This window comes from Scyliorhinus canicula, chromosome 7 (assembly GCF_902713615.1).
Source record: "Scyliorhinus canicula chromosome 7, sScyCan1.1, whole genome shotgun sequence".
NCBI lineage: Eukaryota > Metazoa > Chordata > Chondrichthyes > Carcharhiniformes > Scyliorhinidae > Scyliorhinus > Scyliorhinus canicula.
The window spans coordinates 174,988,175-175,009,562 of record NC_052152.1 but is presented as its reverse complement, the minus strand read 5'-3'; the positions used below and the strand labels follow the sequence as shown (position 1 = coordinate 175,009,562).

The window sequence follows — 21,388 nt, the reverse complement described above, 5'->3', positions numbered from 1 at the left end:
GTGACGCTGGGCAGCATTTACTACTCAGGCTGGTGGTGGGCAAGTATGCAGTTCTTGGGCCTTTTGGAGATACCCATTGCCCCCGCTGAACCCTCTGCATACTGACCCCCTAAACCACTCCATGGGGCCTGCCAGCAAAAAGCTTTATTTTTGCCACCATGGAGTCACTAGTAGGAAGAAATACCTTGGCAGGAAACAAGGGGTAGAATCCAGTCACTTAACTAGGATGGATTTGGTTTCCAATATTTGACTGATTAAATAAAAATTATTTTCTTTTCAGTTTATCATTCCCTAAATTTGAACTTCTTTGTTCAGGTCTGAATTTATTTGCAAAATAGTGCAAGGCTCTAGCACAGTCTGTACAACTGCAAGTAATCGTTTCTGTTGTAAATGTATATTTCCCCTGCCAACTGTATTGCTCAGTTGTCAAATATATTTGACAAACAGCTGTAGTCTAGCAACAAAAATCTGTTTTGGCATACTAAATAAAATCTCAAATGAAGGCAAGCTTGGTATCCCACAGGTTGCTTAAGTTGGCATCATTCCTACTTGCACACACGTCCCACATTCACACTCTCATTGATACTCTCGTACGACTTTTCAACACTTACTGTGGAATCTTGCATCCCCTAACATGACTCAAATAATCAGGTTTTGGGAAACCCTATCAATCAGCTTATCATGTTGTACAAAGCAGGAGTTGACGTCTTAACTGAAAATGTATTATCAGTATGAACGCTTGGAAAGAAGTTTCAGATCATAGTTTGGTCCTCCAACACCCCTCACACTGCACCCACTAACTTCATTGCTATCCAGAAGAACCATACACTCTCCATCAGACTATTAAACCACTACTAAACCAGGAACAAATGCATTTAAGAGATTAAGGCACAAGTTCCAACTAATTATCAATTCATTTTTCTTTAATCTTTGATATTCAACTTTTGATGAGAAATGGCAATGAACTTGGAGTTCAGCTCTTTAACGGAACAAATTTAGTGCAGTATGCAAGTTTAACACAAATTATAAGGAGCATCAATTTGTTCCTTAACCGGCAATCTTTTCAACACTCCATTGGCAGAATCCCTAATTGTATTTTACTTATGATCTCTTCATTTTGAAATCATGTCCACCGGTTTCTCATAAAAGCCTTCCAGTTTCAACTTCAGCAACTCATTTCAGTGTCATTTCTTTATGAACAATGTATTCTATTTGACTGTCAGACCTTCGAACTGTTTCAGTTGCTTAGTAACCACCTCTTTCTGGTGTTTCTCTTTTGGCTATTAATATTTAAACAAGCTCAGGAACAATACCGAAGGACTTTATTTGCATGTTACTTTGCTTTTCTCTTTGATTTCCCTGCTCACCCCGGAATTGATAACTTATTCTTCTGTCTTCCAGTGTGGAGGCAAAAGGAAAACAACATTGGCTAAACAAATAAGCCTGTAATGCTGGCAAACTATATAGTGAACCCTACTCACTTCTGTGCACACCTTCTGAATCTAGTATGTTCCGGACTACTGTTGTATTAATACTGGTAATCTGTTCCACCATCTTGAGAATGTGATGCCACATCAGTTTTGTGTTGGTATTATTCTATCTCTTGTCTCAACAGATCCATAAAACGATAAGACATTGGAGCAGAATCAGGCTATTCGGCCCATCGGGTCTGCTCTGTCATTCAATCATGGCTGATACTTTTCTTAAATAGAACAGTACAGCACAGAACAGGCCCTTCGGCCCTCGATGTTGTGCCGAGCCATGATCACCCTACTTAAACCCACGTAACCCGTATACCCGTAACCTAACCCAACCCCCATTAACCTTACACTACGGGCAATTTAGCATGGCCAATCCACCTAACCCGCACATCTTTGGTCTGTGGGAGGAAACCGGAGCACCCGGAGGAAACCCACGCACACACGGGGAGGACGTGCAGACTCCACACAGACAGTGACCCAGCCGGGAATCGAACCTGGGACCCTGGAGCTGTGAAGCATTGATGCTAACCACCATGCTACCGTGAGGCCCCGACTTCTTCCCTCCTGACTTCCCTCCTGACTGTGTGACCCAGCCAGCCAGCTCCTGCCTTCCCTAGTGACTGAACCAGCCAGCCAGCTCCTGCCTGTGTGACCCAGCCAGCCAGCTCCTGCCTTCCCGACTGACTTCCCTCCTGACTGTGAGCCAGCCAGCCAGCTCCTGCCTTCCCTCCTGACTCAGTGACCCAGCTCCTGCCTTCCCTACTGACTGAACCAGCCAGCCAGCTCCTGCCTTCCCTACTGACTGAACCAGCCAGCCAGCTCCTGCCTGTGTGACCCAGCCAGCCAGCTCCTGCCTTCCCTCCTGACTGAACCAGCCAGCCAGCTCCTGCCTGTCTGACCAAGCCATCCAGCTCCTGCCTTCCCTCCTGACTGAACCAGCCAGCCAGCACCTGCCTTCCGTCCTGCCTGTGTGACCCAGCCAGTCAGACCCTGCCTTCACTCCTGGCTGTGAGCCAGCCAGCCAGCTCCTGCCTTCCCTCCTGCCTGTGTGACCCAGCCAGCCACTACTGCCTTCCCTCCTGACTGAATCAGCCAGCCAGCTCCTGCCTTCCGTCCTGCCTGTGACCCAGCCAAATGGATTTTAATGATACATTCCATCCCCATCTCCAAAGCAAAATCCTTGCACTCATTTACAAATCCCTTCAAGGCCTTTCCTCATCCTGATTTCAGTAACCTCCTCTAGTCTGAAGTCGCAGCCCATCTTGATATTTATGGAATAGAATCATAGAAAGGAGGCCATTTGGCCCACCGATTCTGCACCTCTGAAAGAGCACTCCACCCGGGCCCAATCTGCTGCCCTATCCCCGTAACTGCACCTAACCTTTGAGCATTAAGAGGCAAATTAGCATGGTCAATCCTAACCTGCGCATCTTTGGACTTTGAGGAAAACGAAGCACTTGGAGGAAACCGATGCAGACGCTGGGAGAACATGCAGACGCCACACAGACCCAAGGTCAGAATCAAACCCGGGTATCTGGCCCTGCGAGGCAGCAGTGCTAAACATTGTGCTGCCTCATATTCCTTTGACTCTAGACACTTCTGCATTATCTCTCCCAGAGTTCCTTATTTGCGGTCAGCTTTCTGGCTCTTACCTTCTGGGAATTTCACCATTAAAAGGATGGACAATCAAGGATAGCTATCTCATAATTTCCTGATTTGTTTAACCAGAAGGGAACCCCCCCCCCCCCTTGCTGGCACCATGGACTTGGAAAATTTCAAGCAGTTTGGGAACTGCTTAGTCTGGTTGGTAAAGTTAGAAAACAATGTTCGTATGGTATTCTTCCAACCAATATATTATGATATTCTCCCAACCAATATATTAGCAGAGGAAATATGAAGGTAAATTGCTGAGTGGTTCTATTAGAGTGGTTGCCAAATTAAAATTAATAGCATAGTTATTGTATTAAAGATTCATTCACTATTCCTACCAACGGTAAGTTCTAGGCTTATGTGGCTTTTATAATTTTGAGAAATTGTAGGTGACAGTATGATTGTCATTTCCAAACTGATCAAAATGTAACGTAGGACAACAAAATAGGCTGGTGGTCAGCCTGTCACTGCTTTCCAAGGGACCCGGCTTTGATTCTGACCTTGGGTCTGTGGGGCGTCTGCATGTTCTCCCCGCACCTGCATAGGTTTCCTCCAGGTGTTCCGTTTCCCCCCACAAGTCCAACGATGTGCAGGCTAGGTGGATTGACCATGCTAATTTGCCCCTTAGTGCCCAAAAGGTTAGGTGCAGTTACGGGGATAGGGCAGGGGAGTGGGCCTGGGTGAAGTGCTCTTTCAGAGGTGCAGAATCGGTGGGCTGAATGGCCTCCTTTCTATGATTCAATTCTATGAATATCAAGATGGGCTGCGACTTCTGTTATCCATCCAATTTTTAAAACTGTGAAGTACGACAATTGATTAAAGCAAATTGAATACAAGCAATAAAATATAATTGCCTGTACACAAAGTCTTCAAAGGATCGAAACTATAATATAAAAATAAGAGATTTGCTTGTTTGTGCTGTTCAGTTCAGTCAAGTCAAAATGATCAATGTATTTTTTTTTTAAAGTTCTGGTCTTGTTGGTGCACATACCTTAAAGCAGGCATTATCGGCATTTGGCTGTTCTTCAGTTAGATTGGCATATGCAATCCTCTCCTCCCCACATTCCTCCAGTGATTTTGTTGCTTCACACTCTGTAATGGACGTCAGGCTGCCTTGTATCCCAGAACTGTGATTCTGGAATGTAAAACAGATTAGAGGGTGCTGCCAAAATCTGATTGCCATTTTAACAAAAAAAAAAGGCATTTTGCCAAAAGGAGCAAAGTCCAATTTACAAACAAGTCTGCCTTTTAAAAAGTTTAAAATGTGAATACACTTGAATTTAGAACGACTCAAGTTGGCTTTTATGTTTTGAGGAGATTTTAATTGTTTTAATATAGCGGGTTTAAGAAGATATTCTAATTCTTAAACAAAATAGAAGGCAAAGGCTTCCCACTGGCCATTTCTAAAAACTTATCTTAATTACAAGATGGGTAGTATACACATACACACAGCCTTTGTGGGAGAATAGGTGATTGATTGTGTTTGGGCAGACTCATATGCTATAGTTCAATCTTAATAAATTTGTTGATAAAAGGGAACGTCATTTCCAGAGGGTCACCAGCACTTCAATTTATTCACCACCACCGGGGAAGTTACGTGATTACAGAGTTTCACTCCTGATCGAGAATTTTAAATAAGCCATGTTCCATTTTGAAAAGCATTTGTAGAATTGCAAGCCAGCCAATGCCCCCCTTGTCACAGGAACTGAGGGAGGAAAGACATTTCTTCCCAATTAATTTGATGCAAAGCAACAAGGCATCATTGAAACCATCTTGCTGTGGATAATGGCTATTAAAAAAAATAAGAAGAAGATAGTCGAGGAATTAGTTTGCTCAAGGGAGAAAGGTATCATGTAAAAAGGAGCGTGCTGCTGTACAAATTCCTCTGATAAGTGTTGTCATTTTTTTCAATGAAGCAGTTGCAGGGGAAATGGCACACACAGCCCCAGGTGAGTTTGTAGCGAGATGGTGAAGGAATGCGTGTTTGAAATGCTTCACTTGACCTGATATAGAATCACAACAGTGCAGAAGGAGGCCATTCAGCCCATTGAGTCTGCACCGACCCTCTGAAAGAGCACCCTACCTACCCCTCCCAACCCCACCTAACCCCTTAAATACTAAGGGGCAATTTAGCATGGCTTATCCACCTAACCCACACATGTTTGGACTGTGAGTGAAAACCGGAGCACCCGGAGGAAACCCATCCACGGGGAGAACGTGCAAACTCGACATAATCACCCAAGGTTGGAATTGAACCGGGGTCCCTGGTGCTGTGAGGCTAACCACTGTGCCATGCATATATCTACGTTAAAAATATTACATTAAAACAATGTTGCGAGCAGGGACATAAGGGTTTGAGTGGATAACCCAATAATATGTTCCTTTGGTTTTTAAATGCCATGGTTCTGAAAGGTGAATGTGTCACATATCACTCATGACCAATGGATGGGATTGAGGATATGACAGAGATTTTTTATGATTCAATAGAGTATTTGTTACATTGTGTATGCTCTGTGGGGATTCATGGTGATTATTAAAGAATCCTGACTGCATCCTACAGCTAGAACAACCAGACACCTTAACATTGTCTGGTATAGCCATTGAAAGGATGATTTGTATCATTGGAAGCTTTTATTTAGGAAAAAATAAATAGTTTCTGAAAAATGACAGATCAGTGATTTTAAAGAAAGAGGAAAATGATGTACCTCAGTCTGCGAAAAGGCAGCAGATTTTTCTTTCAGTTTTAATTGTTCCTCATGGTTACGGAATCCTGGTAACAACACACAGCCATTCTTTACATTTCTCCTTGGTTGTTTTTCTTGTGCAGCCTCCTGATTTGTGATCTTTTCTTTCTTCTTTACTTTCCGAATTGAGGCATACTCTGGTATGTTCATGCTTCCAGCTGGCTCCTTGACACCATGAGCCAATTGCCTTTGAGACATTAAAAGTACTTCCAGTTCATTAGCCCCACATTCAAATTTTGATTGCCCATCACGCTGAAGATTAATATGATCTACTTCATATTTTGTCCCAACACTCTCATACAATGAGTCTTCAATTGAGTTCTTCTGACTGGGATAGTCTTTAACTTGTGAATAAACAGAATCCATATCATGTGCTTTTCTCAAAGTGGGCAACTTTCCGCCGGTGTAATTATTTCCAGGAACTTTGGGCAATATTCTGTTCTGCCAAATGCTTGAATTTCCTGGAACATCCTCTCCGTCCTCCGAAGGTTCGGTTTCTGGCAGATGTAGATAGTCCGTACTGGCTCGCCAGTTTCTGAGACCATCTGCGCACAAGACGATAACATCAAAACACCATATCCAGGAATGTAATTCTGAGGTTTGGCAGCACAGAACACTCAAACATCTCATTGGTTATGCACCCAAAATCAGGCCACAACCAATTCTTTCCCAACAAGTCTTTGACAACAACTGTTCAACACTTACAGCAGAAAAATAAAATAAAATCAGGGTGGAAGGGAGAAGGTTCAATATGGACAATGAAATAATACATATATTAAATGCATTGACCGTGAATTTGCTCTCAACTTTGTCATTGGCTGTTGTATCCATTCAAAATTAGGTTGAGTACAGATGAGAGATTATTTGACCCATCTAGTTCAGCCCTACAAGGAAACCTAAGAAGCTCCTATGATATCATCTAATCTCTTTACTTCCTTGAACTTTTGTGGTCATTGCTCGAGGTGGAAATTAATTTCAGTCGTTAAATCCATCTGCATGAAGAATAGCTTCAGATATTAATCCTGAACTTGTCTGCTTGTCCTGTAATATTATTTTAACTTAAAATAGTGTTCAGTATTAACCATTTTTAATCCACTGAGTATAATATGTACATCTCTGATGCTCCTTCTTCCAAGTACAAAGAGTTCAAGTTATTTTAGCATTTCTTTTGAACTGACTCATCTTACTTCCATTTGCAACCATGCTAGGGTAAGTGCAATTGATATAAATTACAATTTTGTGTTTTTACTTACTTTCACCATAGCAAGACATTCTGTTGGGATTATGTACTTCCACGTCAAGCGTATTAACAGGTCGAAGCTGTGGTGTATGCCCTACAGACTAAATACAACAACATTTCAGTGAAACATATAATTGACCAAACGACTCGGCACTACATCATTTTTGTGTAACTAATTTTATTATGAAACTATGAGATATTATGGATCTCCTAATCTTTAGTAACATAAAGTTAACAATTGTATCCACGAGCAGTATATTACAACTTACAATGACAAATTTTGCAGAGTAACAAAAATAATTAGCAGCTTTTAACGCAAGAACCAAATATGCTGACACTCAACTACATGGTCACTGATTAAGGCCCAGATTTGTCTATTACCTGTTGCCATAACCTTTGAAAGAGTTTCATCCAATTTAGTCTGGAAAATTGGAAAAGTGGATCGACCCTCACAATAACAAGTACTTGATCAAGTTGTTAGCTTGACTTAATGGCACTTACACCTCGGAGTCAGAATGTTCGGAGTTCAAATCCCACGACTACATGAACACTTACTTAGGTTTCAACTTCAATGTAGCACAGAGGGACTGTTTTTGGAGGTGTTGCCCTTCAGATGAGATAATAAACATAGGCAATGTAAGAGTTTGGGTCGATGTAAAAGACCCCAAAGTACTATTTGAAGGAAAAAGTGGACTTCTCCTGATGTTACGGCCAATGTTTTTCTGTCAATCAAAGCTACCAAAAATGGATTAACTTGACCATGTATTCCAACACTATTAATGGGACCACACCTGGCTGAAAGGGGTGGTACGGTGACACAGTGGTTAGTGTTGGTGCCTCACAGCATCAGGGACCCAGATTTTATTCTAGGCTTGACCGTGGAGTTTGCATGTTCTCCCCAGGTCTGCGTGGGTTTCCTCCGGGTGCTCCGGTTTCCTACCACAGTCCAAAGATGTGCAGATTAAGTGGATTATCCATGCTAAATTGCCCCTTAGTGACCCAAATTTAAATGCGGTTACGGGGTGCCGGGATAGGGCGGGGGAATGGGCCGAGGTTAGGGTGCACTTTCAGAGGGCCGGTGTAGATTTGATGGGCTGAATGGTCTATGTTTTGGCTGTACAGAATAACAGTGATTGAAATTCCAAGTAATTAAGTATGCATGAAGTACTTCGGGATATTTCTGAAAGACACGATAAGGTGCTATGCAAGTTATTTCTTATCAAAGCTGGCAAAATCAGAAAATAACATTCATGGCACTGAGGAGTGTAACACTAAGCAACTTAGTTAGAAATATTAGACGGGGACAATGACGCAAATAGATAACAAAATAATTTGATAGCTCCAGGGTATAAGGTTCAATTCTAGTCAATGTCCCTACAAATCATATACTGTACAAGTGCTGCCATTCTTAGCACAACGTGCCACAGCCTTTGATCATTTGATGAATCCGGAGGGTCATTATGAAGAAGGTGTGGGGAATGTCACCCTGATTTTAAATGGGTTGATGATGATACTCAACGGTGCCACAAGGTGGGGCTAAATCTCATTTAGCCAACAGCTTGTGATTTACTTATTCATCCTCTTTGAGTTAAGGGAAACCTTAAGGAAGTCATTAAAATAAAACGGTAGTTAAACAAAATGGAAATGTGAAATTTACACATTCTATCAAGTTCACAGTTAAGTACTTACCATACCAACTAGCTTCACTCCATCAATCTTGATTTTCTTTTCTTTGTTGTTTCTGCTGAACAAGATATAAATTTGTTTGGACACATGCAAAAAAAAGTGCAAAATAATTTATTCCTCCATTCTTTAAAGGCAAAATATTCTATCCTATGTTTAATCGCTTATTGGGTTTTGTCTAACAAAAAGGTGCACAGGGAATCCAAACGTCTTCTAAAAACATAAAAGAAAGCTGTTGGAGGGGCAGAGATTGCAGAGACAATGGTCAGAATCTTTCAATAGGAATTATGCAATCTTATATACAGGAGGTAATGACAGGGGACTGGGGAATTGCAAACGTTCAAAAAAACAAAGGGTCCTCGGATAAACCCAGCAATTATAGGTCAGGTCAGTCAGTTTATCCTTAGTTGTGGGAAAGCTTTAAAAATGATAATCAGGAACAAAGCTTGGTCAGATGTGGATTAATTAAGGAGAGCCAGCAGGGAATTGTTAAAGGCAAATTGCGTTTAAATAACTTGACTGATTTTTATTGATAGGATAAGAGAGAGGGTTGATGAAGGTAATGCAGTTGATAAGAGAGAGGGTTGATGAAGGTAATGTGTGAAGGGTAGAATTCTAAAAGAGGTGCAGAAGGAGAAAGACCCTAGGGGTATGTGTGCAGAAATTGTTGATGGTGGCAAGGCAGGTTGAGGAAATGTTCAATCAGGCATACCAATGGGAGAAGGCAGTTAAATAATAATAATAATAATATAATAGTATTATTAAGTGAGCATAATTGTCCAATTAAGGGCACAGTTAAGGGCCAATCTGGGTGTCAATTAGCATCCAGGTTATCCTGGAGCCTTCCTGCTCTGGACTTAAAAAAAGGCAGAGGTCGGAAGACAGTGGGGTGCCCAGCCTGCATTTTCCTAACCTGATTTAGTATCCCCCTCCTCCAAATTTGTCGCCGAAGGTGGAGGGGATGTGGGGAGGGGCATTAAATTCTGTCCTATAAGTGACCACATTCTGCACAAAATGGGAAAAAAGTCAATAAAAAGCATCGTTCCCACCTAACCAAACCACAAAAATCACTGATGGTAATAATGTTTAACTCTTAAAAACATAAAACATATATTGAACTGCTTATGCTCTTAGTATATTTCCTATGCCCGCTTTGGTAAGGATCATTCCCAGTTTGAGAGTAACCCATGCAAGCCAACACCAGGTAGTACACAAGAACAGCCCAATCTGACTTGCTCTCCAATCGCTCTTCTTCATTGCAGCATAAGAAAAGAGGCTGCAATCCTGCCAGGCAGCTCCCAAGGGCCACACTTGCAAACATGGCATGTCAGAAACCGCTGGCATAGATCCGCTTTATTGAATCATCCATATAGCCTTCCTTTCAATTCAAATTTGAAAATAAAGACAAAACGTACATATGACATTATTGTATTTGAAATCATTTTCTATGTCTTGTTTGTCTTTTCTAATTCCATATTAACATTCAACTGAATGTTCTACATGGACAGAGGCAAATTATTGCAATTGCAGGCTTCAGCAGATAACGGTGAAGTAAAAATAAGGTCCCATTGTTCCAGATGGCCACAGGCTGCTTTTCCCTTCAATGGAGAGACCTGACTGGTGGTGATTTAACCGGAGGATCACCACACCTCAGGCAAGGAGCATGGTTGAGAAGGTGGGGCCTTCCCGGTACAGAAATTGAACCCTGCTGTTAGTTGCCTTGCTGTGCAACACAATCCAGCTGTCCAGCCAACTAAGAATGGTCGAGTATAGTATACACAATTCATGTAATAAAGTTGTTACATCCATTGTAAACCTCACAATCATTACTGTGATTACTCCACCCTTTAAAAGATCACAAAACGTGATGTCAGTCGTACAGACTGTTAATCATTCATGAATTTTACAGTCAGCAAGTTTGGGTTGGGGGAAAAAATAGATTATTTAATGGCTGCAGTTATTTGGCCTTCAGTCCACAGTAGACAGAAACCTAAAGAATATTTTCATATAAAACACGGTGATAAAAACAGAAGACCCTGCTCCTGTAATGTAAAGAAAAATCAGCGTTGGCTCAACGGATTGAATGAAACCCAAAATAAGCCAGCAAGATCTCACTTGGAAGCCGTATCAAAGACAGCAATTAATGAGGGATTTGCTGATGGAACAGATACCGGGCATTGTAGGTCTCTTCTAATAGCTGCTGTATCTCCATTGCCAATTAATATTATGTTCAGCTTTGCTCAGTAGGAAATATTAAGTCACTCAACCTTAAAATGCAGCTGCTGTGTACATTGAGTGTGGCATGTTATTTCCAATGTAAAAGTACAGGCTTTCTAACAAAAAGATGTTCTTCATATTGACTTGATTGTCATGTTACTGATGTGCTTCCCACTATTGACTGTTTTCTACGCCTTCGTCTCTGCTTCAATTGCCTGGAGTAATTCGAAAGCTTAATAATACCGCTTCTGCTGGAACCTAGGTGTAGTCTTGTTCACAGATTTAGAGGGCAGGTATCATTGAAATTAACTCTGTAATTTCATAGTTTTGATCTTCCAATGGCAAACCTGCCTGACACACAAGGATAGACTTTGACTTGGTGAGATAGTGTAAAATGGATAACAGCAAAACGATAGCCCGTTTTGCATCTCACCAAAATTTGACTTCCATTAATGTCAACGGAAGTAATGACCTACTCCATGGCCAGGAGCAGCTTCTCCACATCTCAGGCTAGAAAGTATCAATCTTCCTGCAGCGTAAATTTGAACAGTTCACAGGAGGAACCATGTTACATGGTGGTACATGTTGCATGTTTGGTACCATGTTACCATGCGGCACATGTTACATGGTGGTATGCCTCTGCAATACAAGGGAAGACGGAAGGAGACATGTAGATTGCAAATTCAACACTTTATTTTGCAGTGACTTTAACACAGGAATCTACCATAACAGTAGATTGCCCTCAATTCATAATTGCTTTAAATTATGACAATTATAGTGGCAAACAGCAGCTAAATTATTGGCTCAATCTTTTATCTGTTTCCAAGACTTATGGAGGTATATAAAGCACCAACTTTCACCAATAAGACCAACATGTTCAAAATTGTTTGAAAGAAAACCGTGCATCTGTATAGTGCCTGTGTACAAAAATAAATCAATGATTTATTCTTTTCCTGTAATTAACAATGTCAGAATGCTATCTTGGAACTAAAATTGCAACCATAGTTCACAATGAAGAGAATATTTATTTGTTGGCATCAGTGACATGTGCGAGACATAGCTTTGGTGTCTCATAACCCGAAATATATAACTGTATTTTCTGGACTCATTTAACAATTTCTACTGGGAGTATTATATCTTCATGAGATATGCAGCTTGGCAAAACAATTTTTCAGAGTTTACCACAGAAGCAAAGCACAATAAAATATGTTACTTTGCTGCAATAATGCTATCGTCAAGCAAATGTTTATTCTGTTCTTCCTTCCCAGAAATAAAGTGTACTTTATTGCCATATTTTACTGTGCTGTCAAAATTTATTTAGTAGTTGTGCTGTTAATAAAACAACTGTATATTAGGTTCAGAGTAAGTTTTGATGGAATACTGAGAAACTAGTCATTGCTTCAAAAGTAATTGCCTTAACTATCTGCCTCGGAATATAAATTGAAGGCTGTAAAGATGCGTAGGGATGATAAGCCGTTCCATGGAGTATGTTGGCTCCCAGGCATTTGTGGAAAGCGCCAGGTTGGAGTTAAATAGTGGAGATCAGGAGATATGGGCAGCTGTGACATTTTGCTTCATTAGCTTTCAAGAGTCAGACATCAGGAGATGGAGCAGGGCTGCCATTGAGTTTATGGAGTGGGCTAGAGTTTGAGGCCGATAATACGACGGCAGATGTTTGTTCTCTGGAAAAATCTGGCTAAGGATAGAAACTTATTTTGCCATCTAAAAGCAGACTAAATGTCATACCCTTGAATATATATATTTCAAGTCATGCATCTGAGCACACCTCCAGTTTCATACATTTAATATCACAATTTAGTCACGGTTGGGTCATGTTGATCATCATTGTTTTTGCATGCTTGGAGTACTATTTGGGTATTTGAACTGCAAAGATAAATTCATTTACCATTTTATTTACCTTTTAAGAGTTGCTACCGCAGAGGGCACTGTTACTTTTCAAATTATGATTCTTACAGCCTTTATTCTGGGTGAGGTTGGCATCTTCTCTACATTTTTCAATTTGTGCCACCCAGTTCCACGGGTGATAGAGGGCAGTCTCAAATTATTTTTGTGGATGCAAGCAAAACCCTCCAGCACCCCCCAAAACAATAATTTGGGGTGCTGCTACCGTGGGACCCCAACCTCCACATCCGTGTCCCTCCCCCTCCCCACAACTCACCTTTCTGATAGCCATGCCATGAACTCGGTATCTAGTTGGATGCATTGTCACCAGTTTGGAAGCAAGTGCAGTGCTGGTCTCTCTCGTTTAGTAACTTGGCAGGAATGGTATTTGGCCTGAGGCGCAGAGTAAAGTTCCAGAGACAGACATTCAAAGTCCACTATAGCAACTGGTGGCATTTAAATTCAATCGATTAAGAAAATCTGGAATTAAAACGTTTGGGCGCAATCTGCCAGCCACATTGCGCCCGAAAGGCGATGCGGCATGGCCGATAGATTCCAGGAGATCCCTCTTCCAGGATCTACCCAACTTGCCATGCCTCAGGAGATCCCTCTTCCGGGATCTACCTAACTTGCCACGCCTCGTGAGATTTAATGCGATTTCAAAGACCAAAGAACAAAGAAAAGTACAGCACAGGAACAGGCCCTTTGGCCCTCCAAGCCCGTGCCGTCCATGCTGCCCACCTAAACTAAAATCTTCTACACTTCCTGGGTCCGTATCCCTCTATTTCCATTCTATTCATGTATTTATCAAGATGCCCCTTAAATGTCACTACCATCCCTGATTCCACCACCTCCTCCGGCAGCTAGTTCCAGGCACCCACAACCCTCTGTGTAAAAAAACCTTGCCTCGTACATCTCCTCTAAACCTTGCCCCTCGCACCGTAAACCTATGTCCCCTAGTAATTGACCCCTCTACCCTGGGGAAAAGCCTCTGACTATCCACTCTGTCTATGCCCCTCATAATTTTGTAGACCTCTATCAGGTCGCCCCTCGACCTCCGTCGTTCCAGTGAGAACAAACCGGGTTTATTCAACTGCTCCTCATAGCTAATGCCCTCCATACCAGGCAACATCCTGGTAAATCTCTTCTGCACCCTCTCGAAAGCCTCCACATCCTTCTGGTAGCGTTGAACACTATACTCCAAGTGTGGTCCAACTAAGGTTCTATACAGCTGCAACATGACTTGCCAATTCTTATACTCAATGCCCCGGCCAATGAAGGCAAGCATGCCGTATGCCTTCTTGACTACCTTTTTCCATCGGTGTTGCCCCTTTCAGTGACCTGTGGACCTGTACACCTAGATCTCTCTAACTTTCAATATGAGGGTTCTACCATTCACTGTATATTCCCTACCTCTATTAGGCCAAAATGCATTACCTCACATTTGTCCGGATTAAACTCCATCTGCCATCTTTCCGCCCAAGTCTCCAAACAATCTAAATCCTGCTGTATCCTCTGACAGTCCTCATCGCTATCCGCAATTCCACCAACCTTTGTGTTGTCTGCAAACATACTAATCAGACCAGTTACATTTTCCTCCAAATCATTTACATATACTACGAACAGCAAAGGTCCCAGCACTGATCCCTGCGGAACACCACTAGTCACAGCCCTCCAATCAGAAAAGCACCCTTCCATTGCTACTCTCTGCCTTCTATGTCCTAGCCAGTTCTGTATCCACCTTGCCAGCTCACCTCTGATCGTAGTGTCCTAAAAAAGTAAGGTTAAGGGGGGGGGGGGGTTGTTGGGTTACGGGTATAGGGTGGATATGTGGGTTTGAGTAGGGTGATCATTGCTTGGCACAACATCGAGGGCCGAAGGGCCTGTTCTGTGCTGTACTGTTCTATGTTCTATCTGCCCCGGCAGAGCTCCCAGTGGTCCAGATAACGGAAACCCTCCTTCCTACACCAACTGTTTAGCCACGTGTTTAGCTGCTCTACCTTCCTATTCCTAGCCCTCACTGGCACGTGGCACAGGGAGTAATCCCGAGATTACAACCCTAGAGGTCCTGTCTTTTAACTTTCTGCCTAGCTCCCTGAACTCCTTCTGCAGGACATCATGCCCCTTCCTGATTTCACGATCTGAATCCCACCCTTGTGGGTGGGATCACTGCCTGGTAAATCTGCATATTAGAGCGGGACAGCTAGTCTCACTCTAATAGCCGCTTGCCTGATCTACCAAGGCCCTGGGATCTAGCCCCTTCATCTCGGAGACCTTGGGTGAGAGCCATTCAGTGCTGGCTCCCACAAACCAAAAGGAACGACATTTGGGGGGGGGGGGTCCCAGGGGACCCGAGACTCCCAGATGGTTGTCCTCTGGTGCCAGCCTGGCACCCTCTACTGCCACCTGAGTGCCTGCCTGGTACTGCCAGTGCACAGGGGTGCCCTGCACTTGTGGGGTGGGGCCCCTTATAGGTGAGTTAGGGGTTTGGAAGGTCGAGAGATCGAGACACCATTTTAAATGGTGTCCGAATCTCCTCTTGCACTGAGGAGTTCCGGCGAGCGGACTAAGTGCAGCCTTGACAGGACATTCCCTGCGGAGGTCCCAAATTGCAAAAGTCCTGATGGATAGCTGGTGTTTCTCGGTGCTGAGAGTGCCGGGAAACACACGGCTAAACGTGTTCGTCATGGGACTCTTGCAATTTGGTTAGATTGCGCCCTTTAACTCCGAAATAGTGACCATGTTGGATGCCACATTTGGAGGTGGAGGGTGGGAGGAGAGGGAAAGAGTGGTGGAAGGGGCTGGAGAGTGGCTTATTTGTTTCTGGAGGGGTCGTTTGCTAACCTGGAGGAGTTGAAAGAAAAAGTTGGGCTCAGATGCGTTTAGGTATCTCCAAGTACAGAATTTTGTTCAATGGATGTTCCTGAAATTCCCAGTGGCGCCGCCATCAACCTTACTGGAGACTTTTTAATCTTGTGCTGGGTCGGAAGATGGTAGTATGTCTGGCAAATATGGATGGATTTATGGGGAGGATCTGATCTTGGTGGATGGGGTGAAGGCCAAATGGGAGGAGGAGCTGGGGCCTATATTGTAGGAGGAGGTGTGGAGTGAGGCCCTTCGCATGGTCAACGTCACGTCATCGTGTGCGAGGCTGAGCCTGATCCACCTCAAGGTATAGGGCGCACCTTACTAAAGCCAGAATGAGTCATTTCTTTGGGGTTGAGGATAGGTGCAAGCGCTGTTTGATGGGCCACACTAATCACACACACACTCTGGTCCTCTTCCAAGCTGGTGGATTTTTTCAGCACCATATCGGCGATCCTGAACATTGAGCTGGAGCCCTGCGGCGTCTATATTTGGGGTATCGGGCTTGACGGAGCTGCGGATGGGTGCAGGGGCAGATGTCTGGCCTTCGTCTCACTGGTTGCTTGGTGGCAAATCCTGATCAGTTGGAGGCTAGTGATGCCACCTAGTTCCTCAGCGTGGCTAGGTGACTTAAATGGAATCTTTACACCTCGAGAAGGTCAAATACACCGTGAGGGGGTCAATTGAAGGGCTGTACCGGAGGTGGAAACTGTTTATATTGTATTTCAAGGAATTGGTCGCTGTTAGCTATTGGGGGGGGGGGGGGGGGGGGGGGGCGTGGAGAGAGAGAGAGAGAGAGAGAGCGCGAGAGCGAGAGCGAGCGCGGGGGTTTGGTTTACGACATTATTGTTTTCGATTTTTTAGTTTATTGTTGCGGTTTGGATTTTTTGGTATGGAATGACAGACGTTTAATAAAATCTTTAAAAATGGTGATATGAAATGACTTGAGACCTTCGGCAATGTCACTGACTCATAACTGCCATCTGAAGTGGCCTAGAAAGCCATTCAGTTGTGTCAGACCTTTACAGAAATAAAAAAAAATAAAACTGGATAGATCACCGGGCACTGACCTAGGCACTGGAGAGACATAGGGCGGGATTCTCCACCCAGCGACCGGAGAATCCCGACTGAGGTCAATAGACTTTAACGTTGCTTGCATCTCGCCCGTGGCGATCTTGCGGGGCAGAAGAATTCAGCCCATAACTTGTGCAGTTGAAACTGCAAAGTTCTCCTCACTAACATCTGGGGACTTGTGTCAAAATTGGGAGAACTAGCCCACTACCGGAACAAAACATGGCCCTGGGCATCCTCACATTGACTTCGGATGCCATGAAATCTCATTATATCAGGTGAAACATAAAGGAGGAAGCCTCGTGCTGAATTCTATTTATCATCCTCGTTAAGCCAATGAAATCAATACTCTCTGCATTGAACACAACCCAAAAAAGGCACTGATGGCAGCAAGGACAGATAATGTATTTGGTAAGGACTTCAATGTCCACCACCAAGAGTGGGCTGGTAGCACTATTACTGACTAAGCTGGCTGAGTCCTGAAGGATATTCTCTGCCAGACTGGGCCTGAGAAGTGGTGAGAGAACCATCAAGATTGGAAAATCTACTTGATTTCTCCTCATCATCTACCTGTTGCAGCTGCATCTGCCTACGATGATATTTGCCGGGATGACAACTGTACATTTCTTGTGGAGACGAAATACATCTTCAAATTGAAAGTACCCTTGATCATGTTCATTGCCCAACATATTAAATTGGATAGATTTAGAACAGGTCTAGCTGCTCAAATACATGAGGCACTGTGGGCCATCAGCAGAATTGCATTCAACCACTACCTGTAATCGCATGGCTGGACATCATCCCCCCCCCCCCCCCCCCCCCCCCCCCCCCCCACTCTACCATTACCATCAAGCTAGGGGAAATTGACCCTAGCTCAATGAAGAATGCAGAGGGCATGTGGAAGAGCAACACACATACCCAAAATGGAAGTGCCAACTTGGTGAAGCCATAACATTGGACCAGGTGCATACTAAACAGTGGGAACAGAATGCGATGGACAGGATCAAGTGGTTCCTCAAATCAACAGATCAGGTCTAAGCTTGACAGTCCCGCCAAATCCAGTCAAGAATGGTAGCGGACAATTCAGCAATTAACAGGGGGAGGAGGCTCCACAAATATCCCAACACTCAATGGGGGGGGGGGGGGGGGGGGGGGGAAGGCACAGTGCAACAAGGCTGAAATAATTCACCAATCTTCAGTCAAAAGTGGCAAGTGGCTAATTCTCCTCCTGAGGTCCCCAGCATCACAGCTGCCAGTCTTCAGACAATTTGATTCACTCCATGTGTTCTAAAGATGCAGCTGAAGGCACTGGGTACTGCAAAGGCTATGTCCCCTGGACAAGACTGGTGTTCTGGAACTAACCTTGTCCCTGCTATAGTGCAGGTACAACACTGGCATCCACCCCACAATGTGGAACATTGCCCAGTCATGCCTTGTCCACAAAAGGCAGGACAAATCCAATTAGTGAATTGCATCCCATCAGTCTACTACCACTTAATTGGCAAAGTGCTGGAATTGGTCTTGGACAGTGATCTCAAGCGGCACTTACTCAGCAATAACCTGCCCCACTTGGGTTCCACCAGGGTCACTCAACACCAGACTTGATTGCAGTCTTGTCCAAGCATGGACAAAAGAGCTAAATTTCATGGGCAAAGTTAGAATGACTGCCCTTGACATCAAGGTAGCATTTACTGCATATGGCAATAAGGAGCCCTGGTAAATTGAAGTCAATGGGAATCAGGGGGTATCTCGGGGGAAGTCAAACTTTGCACAAAGTTGTTGGAGGTCAATTATCTCAGGCCCAGTACATTGCTGAAGGAGTTCCTCAGGGTAGTGTCCTAGCCTCAACCATCTTCAACTGCTTGATCAATGACTTTCTGTCATCATAATGACAGAAGTGGGGATGTTCGCTGGTGATTTCATGGTGTTCAATACCATTTGCGAATCCTCAGATACTGAAACGGTCTGCATGCAGCAAGGCCTGGACAATATTCAATTTGCACACACAAGTGAAATGACCACTTCCAGCATAGGAGAATGAAATGGTTACATCTCTAAGTTAGTGGCAAAGAGAGAAGGTATGGATGTGCCCACACTCTGGATTCTTACAAACAAGATGAGAGGTTTTACTAAAGGTGTTGCTTGTTCAATCTAAGAGGGAGAACTGCTTGCTGGGTCCTGGACAGCCTTCTCTGAGGCAACGTGCAAGGATGGGGGGGGGGGGGTGAAGCCATGCCCAAACGTGGCAATCTTCGGGGTATCAGAGCAACCAGAATGACACATGGGAAAGAGGGCCGACGCACTAGCTTTCGCTTGCCTAATCACACGACGTAGAATCCTGCTCGGCTGGCGATCAGCAGCACCACCCACAGCTGCAGACTGGCTCGCTGACCTTTCAGAATTTCTCCACTTGGAGAAGTATGCCATCTGAGGGTCAGAGGAAGGCTTCCTAAACGCATTGGGGCAATTAGTCGGCCTGTTCCAGAACCTGTCTGAAGCCAGCAACAACAGATAAGATGGGGAACCAGGGAAAGTTCAAAGAAAAGAAAGGCGGGGGGGGGGGGGTAAGGGGAGAGGAGGGGGAACACCCCCCATCAAAAAATGACCAAGGCGATGGGACCACACGACGAGCCAGAGGGTGGTGGAATATAAATAGGGGAAATTAAGGGAAGGAAAAGACAAACCTTTCTGTATTGTACAGTGAGTAAACATGGCCACGAATGTACACAAAACTGTTTATATATTTTGAAAATGCCAATAAAAAGATTTCAAAACAAAAAGATGGACAACTGCAAGCCCATGCTGACATCACTACAAATCATGTGATTCAGGGATGTATTCTCTGATACTAAACAGTAACCTGTCCCTTTGACTTTCAACAGTATTAATATTGCTGCATCACCCACTATCAACCCATTAGCCGGGAGTAAAGATATCTTGCTGCCATTATATGAAGCCTTGTTGAGATCGCACCTGGAGCGTTGTGTACAGTTTTAGTCTCTTTATTCAAGGAAGAATGTATCTGCCATAGAGGGGGTGCAAAAGAGGTTCACCAGACAGATTCCTGATACGGCAGGATTGTCTTCTGAGTGGGATATGGAAACAGGGCCTGTGTCCTTGACAGTTTCGAAGGGTGAGAGCCAATCCCATTAAAAACTACAACATTTTTTGGTGTGGCAGGATAGATGTGAATTGGATGCTTCCCCTAGTCTGGGAATCTCGAACCAGGGGACACAGTCTCAGAATAAGGGGAGGCCCATTTAAGACTGAGATGAGGAGGAATTTCTTCACTCAGAGACTGGTGAATCTTTGGTATTCTCTACTCTACCTGGCAATGGGAGATCAATCATTGAGCATAGTCAGGACAGATAGAGATATATTTCTGTATACTAAAGACATCAAGGGGTATGGGATAGTGGGGAGAAATGGCATTGGAGGGAGACAATCGGCCATAATCTGTTTGATTGGCAGAGCGGGTTCGAAGGACCGACTCGTGTTCCTATTTACTATGATCCTATGTTTGTATAAACTTAAATAATGTGGCTACAAGAGCAGGTGAGAGGTTCGGAATTCCAGGGAGAGTAACCTCCTGACTCTTCAAAGCTTATCCACCATCTATGAGGCACAAGTCAAGAGGGTGAAGGAATAATCTTCACTTGCCTGGATGAGTGAAGCCCCACACCAGTCAGGAAACTCAACACCATCCAGGACAAAGTAAACCCCTTGATTTGTACTCAACCACCACCTTAAAACATCATCAACGAGCAGCCCACAATAGCCACAATACTGTACCATTTACAAGATGCACCACAACAACTCTCCAAGTCTCCTCTGACAGTTCCTTCCAAAACCCACAACCTTTACCACCTGGGAGATCAAGGGCAGCAGACTCATAGGCACATCATCGTTTCCCTCCAAGCCACACACTACGCCGATTCAGAACTATTTTACCATTCCTTCACTGTTGCTGGGTCAAAAAACAGTGGATGTAACTACATCAGATGGACTGCAGCAGTTCAAGATGGCTGCTCACCACCACCGCCTCAAGGACAATTAGGAATGGGTAACAAATGCTGGCCTTGCCAGAGACACGCGCATCATAAACATTGTTCTTAATACACGTTTCTATCCTGCTGTAGCACACCCCTTAAAACTAAACTCAATGACCAAGCCTTTTGTTATTGTAATAATTCCAGGAGGCAGTTAAAGGTCTTACTAAAAAGCACCAGCTGGGGGGGCCTCAGGTGCAAGGTTAGTACTGCCAGGGATCGGAATAGGGCGTACCCTGTCTTTATGGGGCGGGGTTCGAAGACCCCTTAACAGGCAAGTTGACCGTAGTGAGTGTGTGTGTGTGTGTGAGTGTGAGTGAGTGAGTGAGAGTGTGTGGGGGGAGGGGGGGGGGGCTGGAGATTGAGACGGCATTTAAAAATGCTGCCCCAATCTCTTCCTGCACTGATGAGCTGAGCTCGTTAATGCAGGAAGGAGGTAAGTGCGGCCTCGGCGGGTATATTTGTTAAATCGTGGTCTGGGTCACC

At 44.0% G+C, this 21,388-nt stretch overlaps 1 protein-coding gene across 7 annotated transcripts in view; it reads right to left on the bottom strand.

The window, feature by feature from the left end:
- Positions 1-21,388, bottom strand: part of LOC119969563 (phosphoprotein associated with glycosphingolipid-enriched microdomains 1-like) — a 143,692-nt gene that overhangs the window by 56,307 nt on the left and 65,997 nt on the right. For 5 of the 7 annotated variants that reach the window (XM_038803324.1, XM_038803323.1, XM_038803326.1 and 2 more), the window contains 4 exons: positions 8,805-8,859; positions 7,129-7,216; positions 5,837-6,420; positions 4,123-4,266 (listed from right to left, as the gene is read on the bottom strand). In XM_038803324.1, coding sequence (XP_038659252.1) covers positions 4,123-4,266; positions 5,837-6,420; positions 7,129-7,216; positions 8,805-8,859 — 871 coding nt within the window. The remainder of the gene's footprint in view (positions 1-4,122; positions 4,267-5,836; positions 6,421-7,128; positions 7,217-8,804; positions 8,860-21,388) is intronic. The other 2 variants (XM_038803327.1, XM_038803329.1) reach the window with 1 other exon arrangement.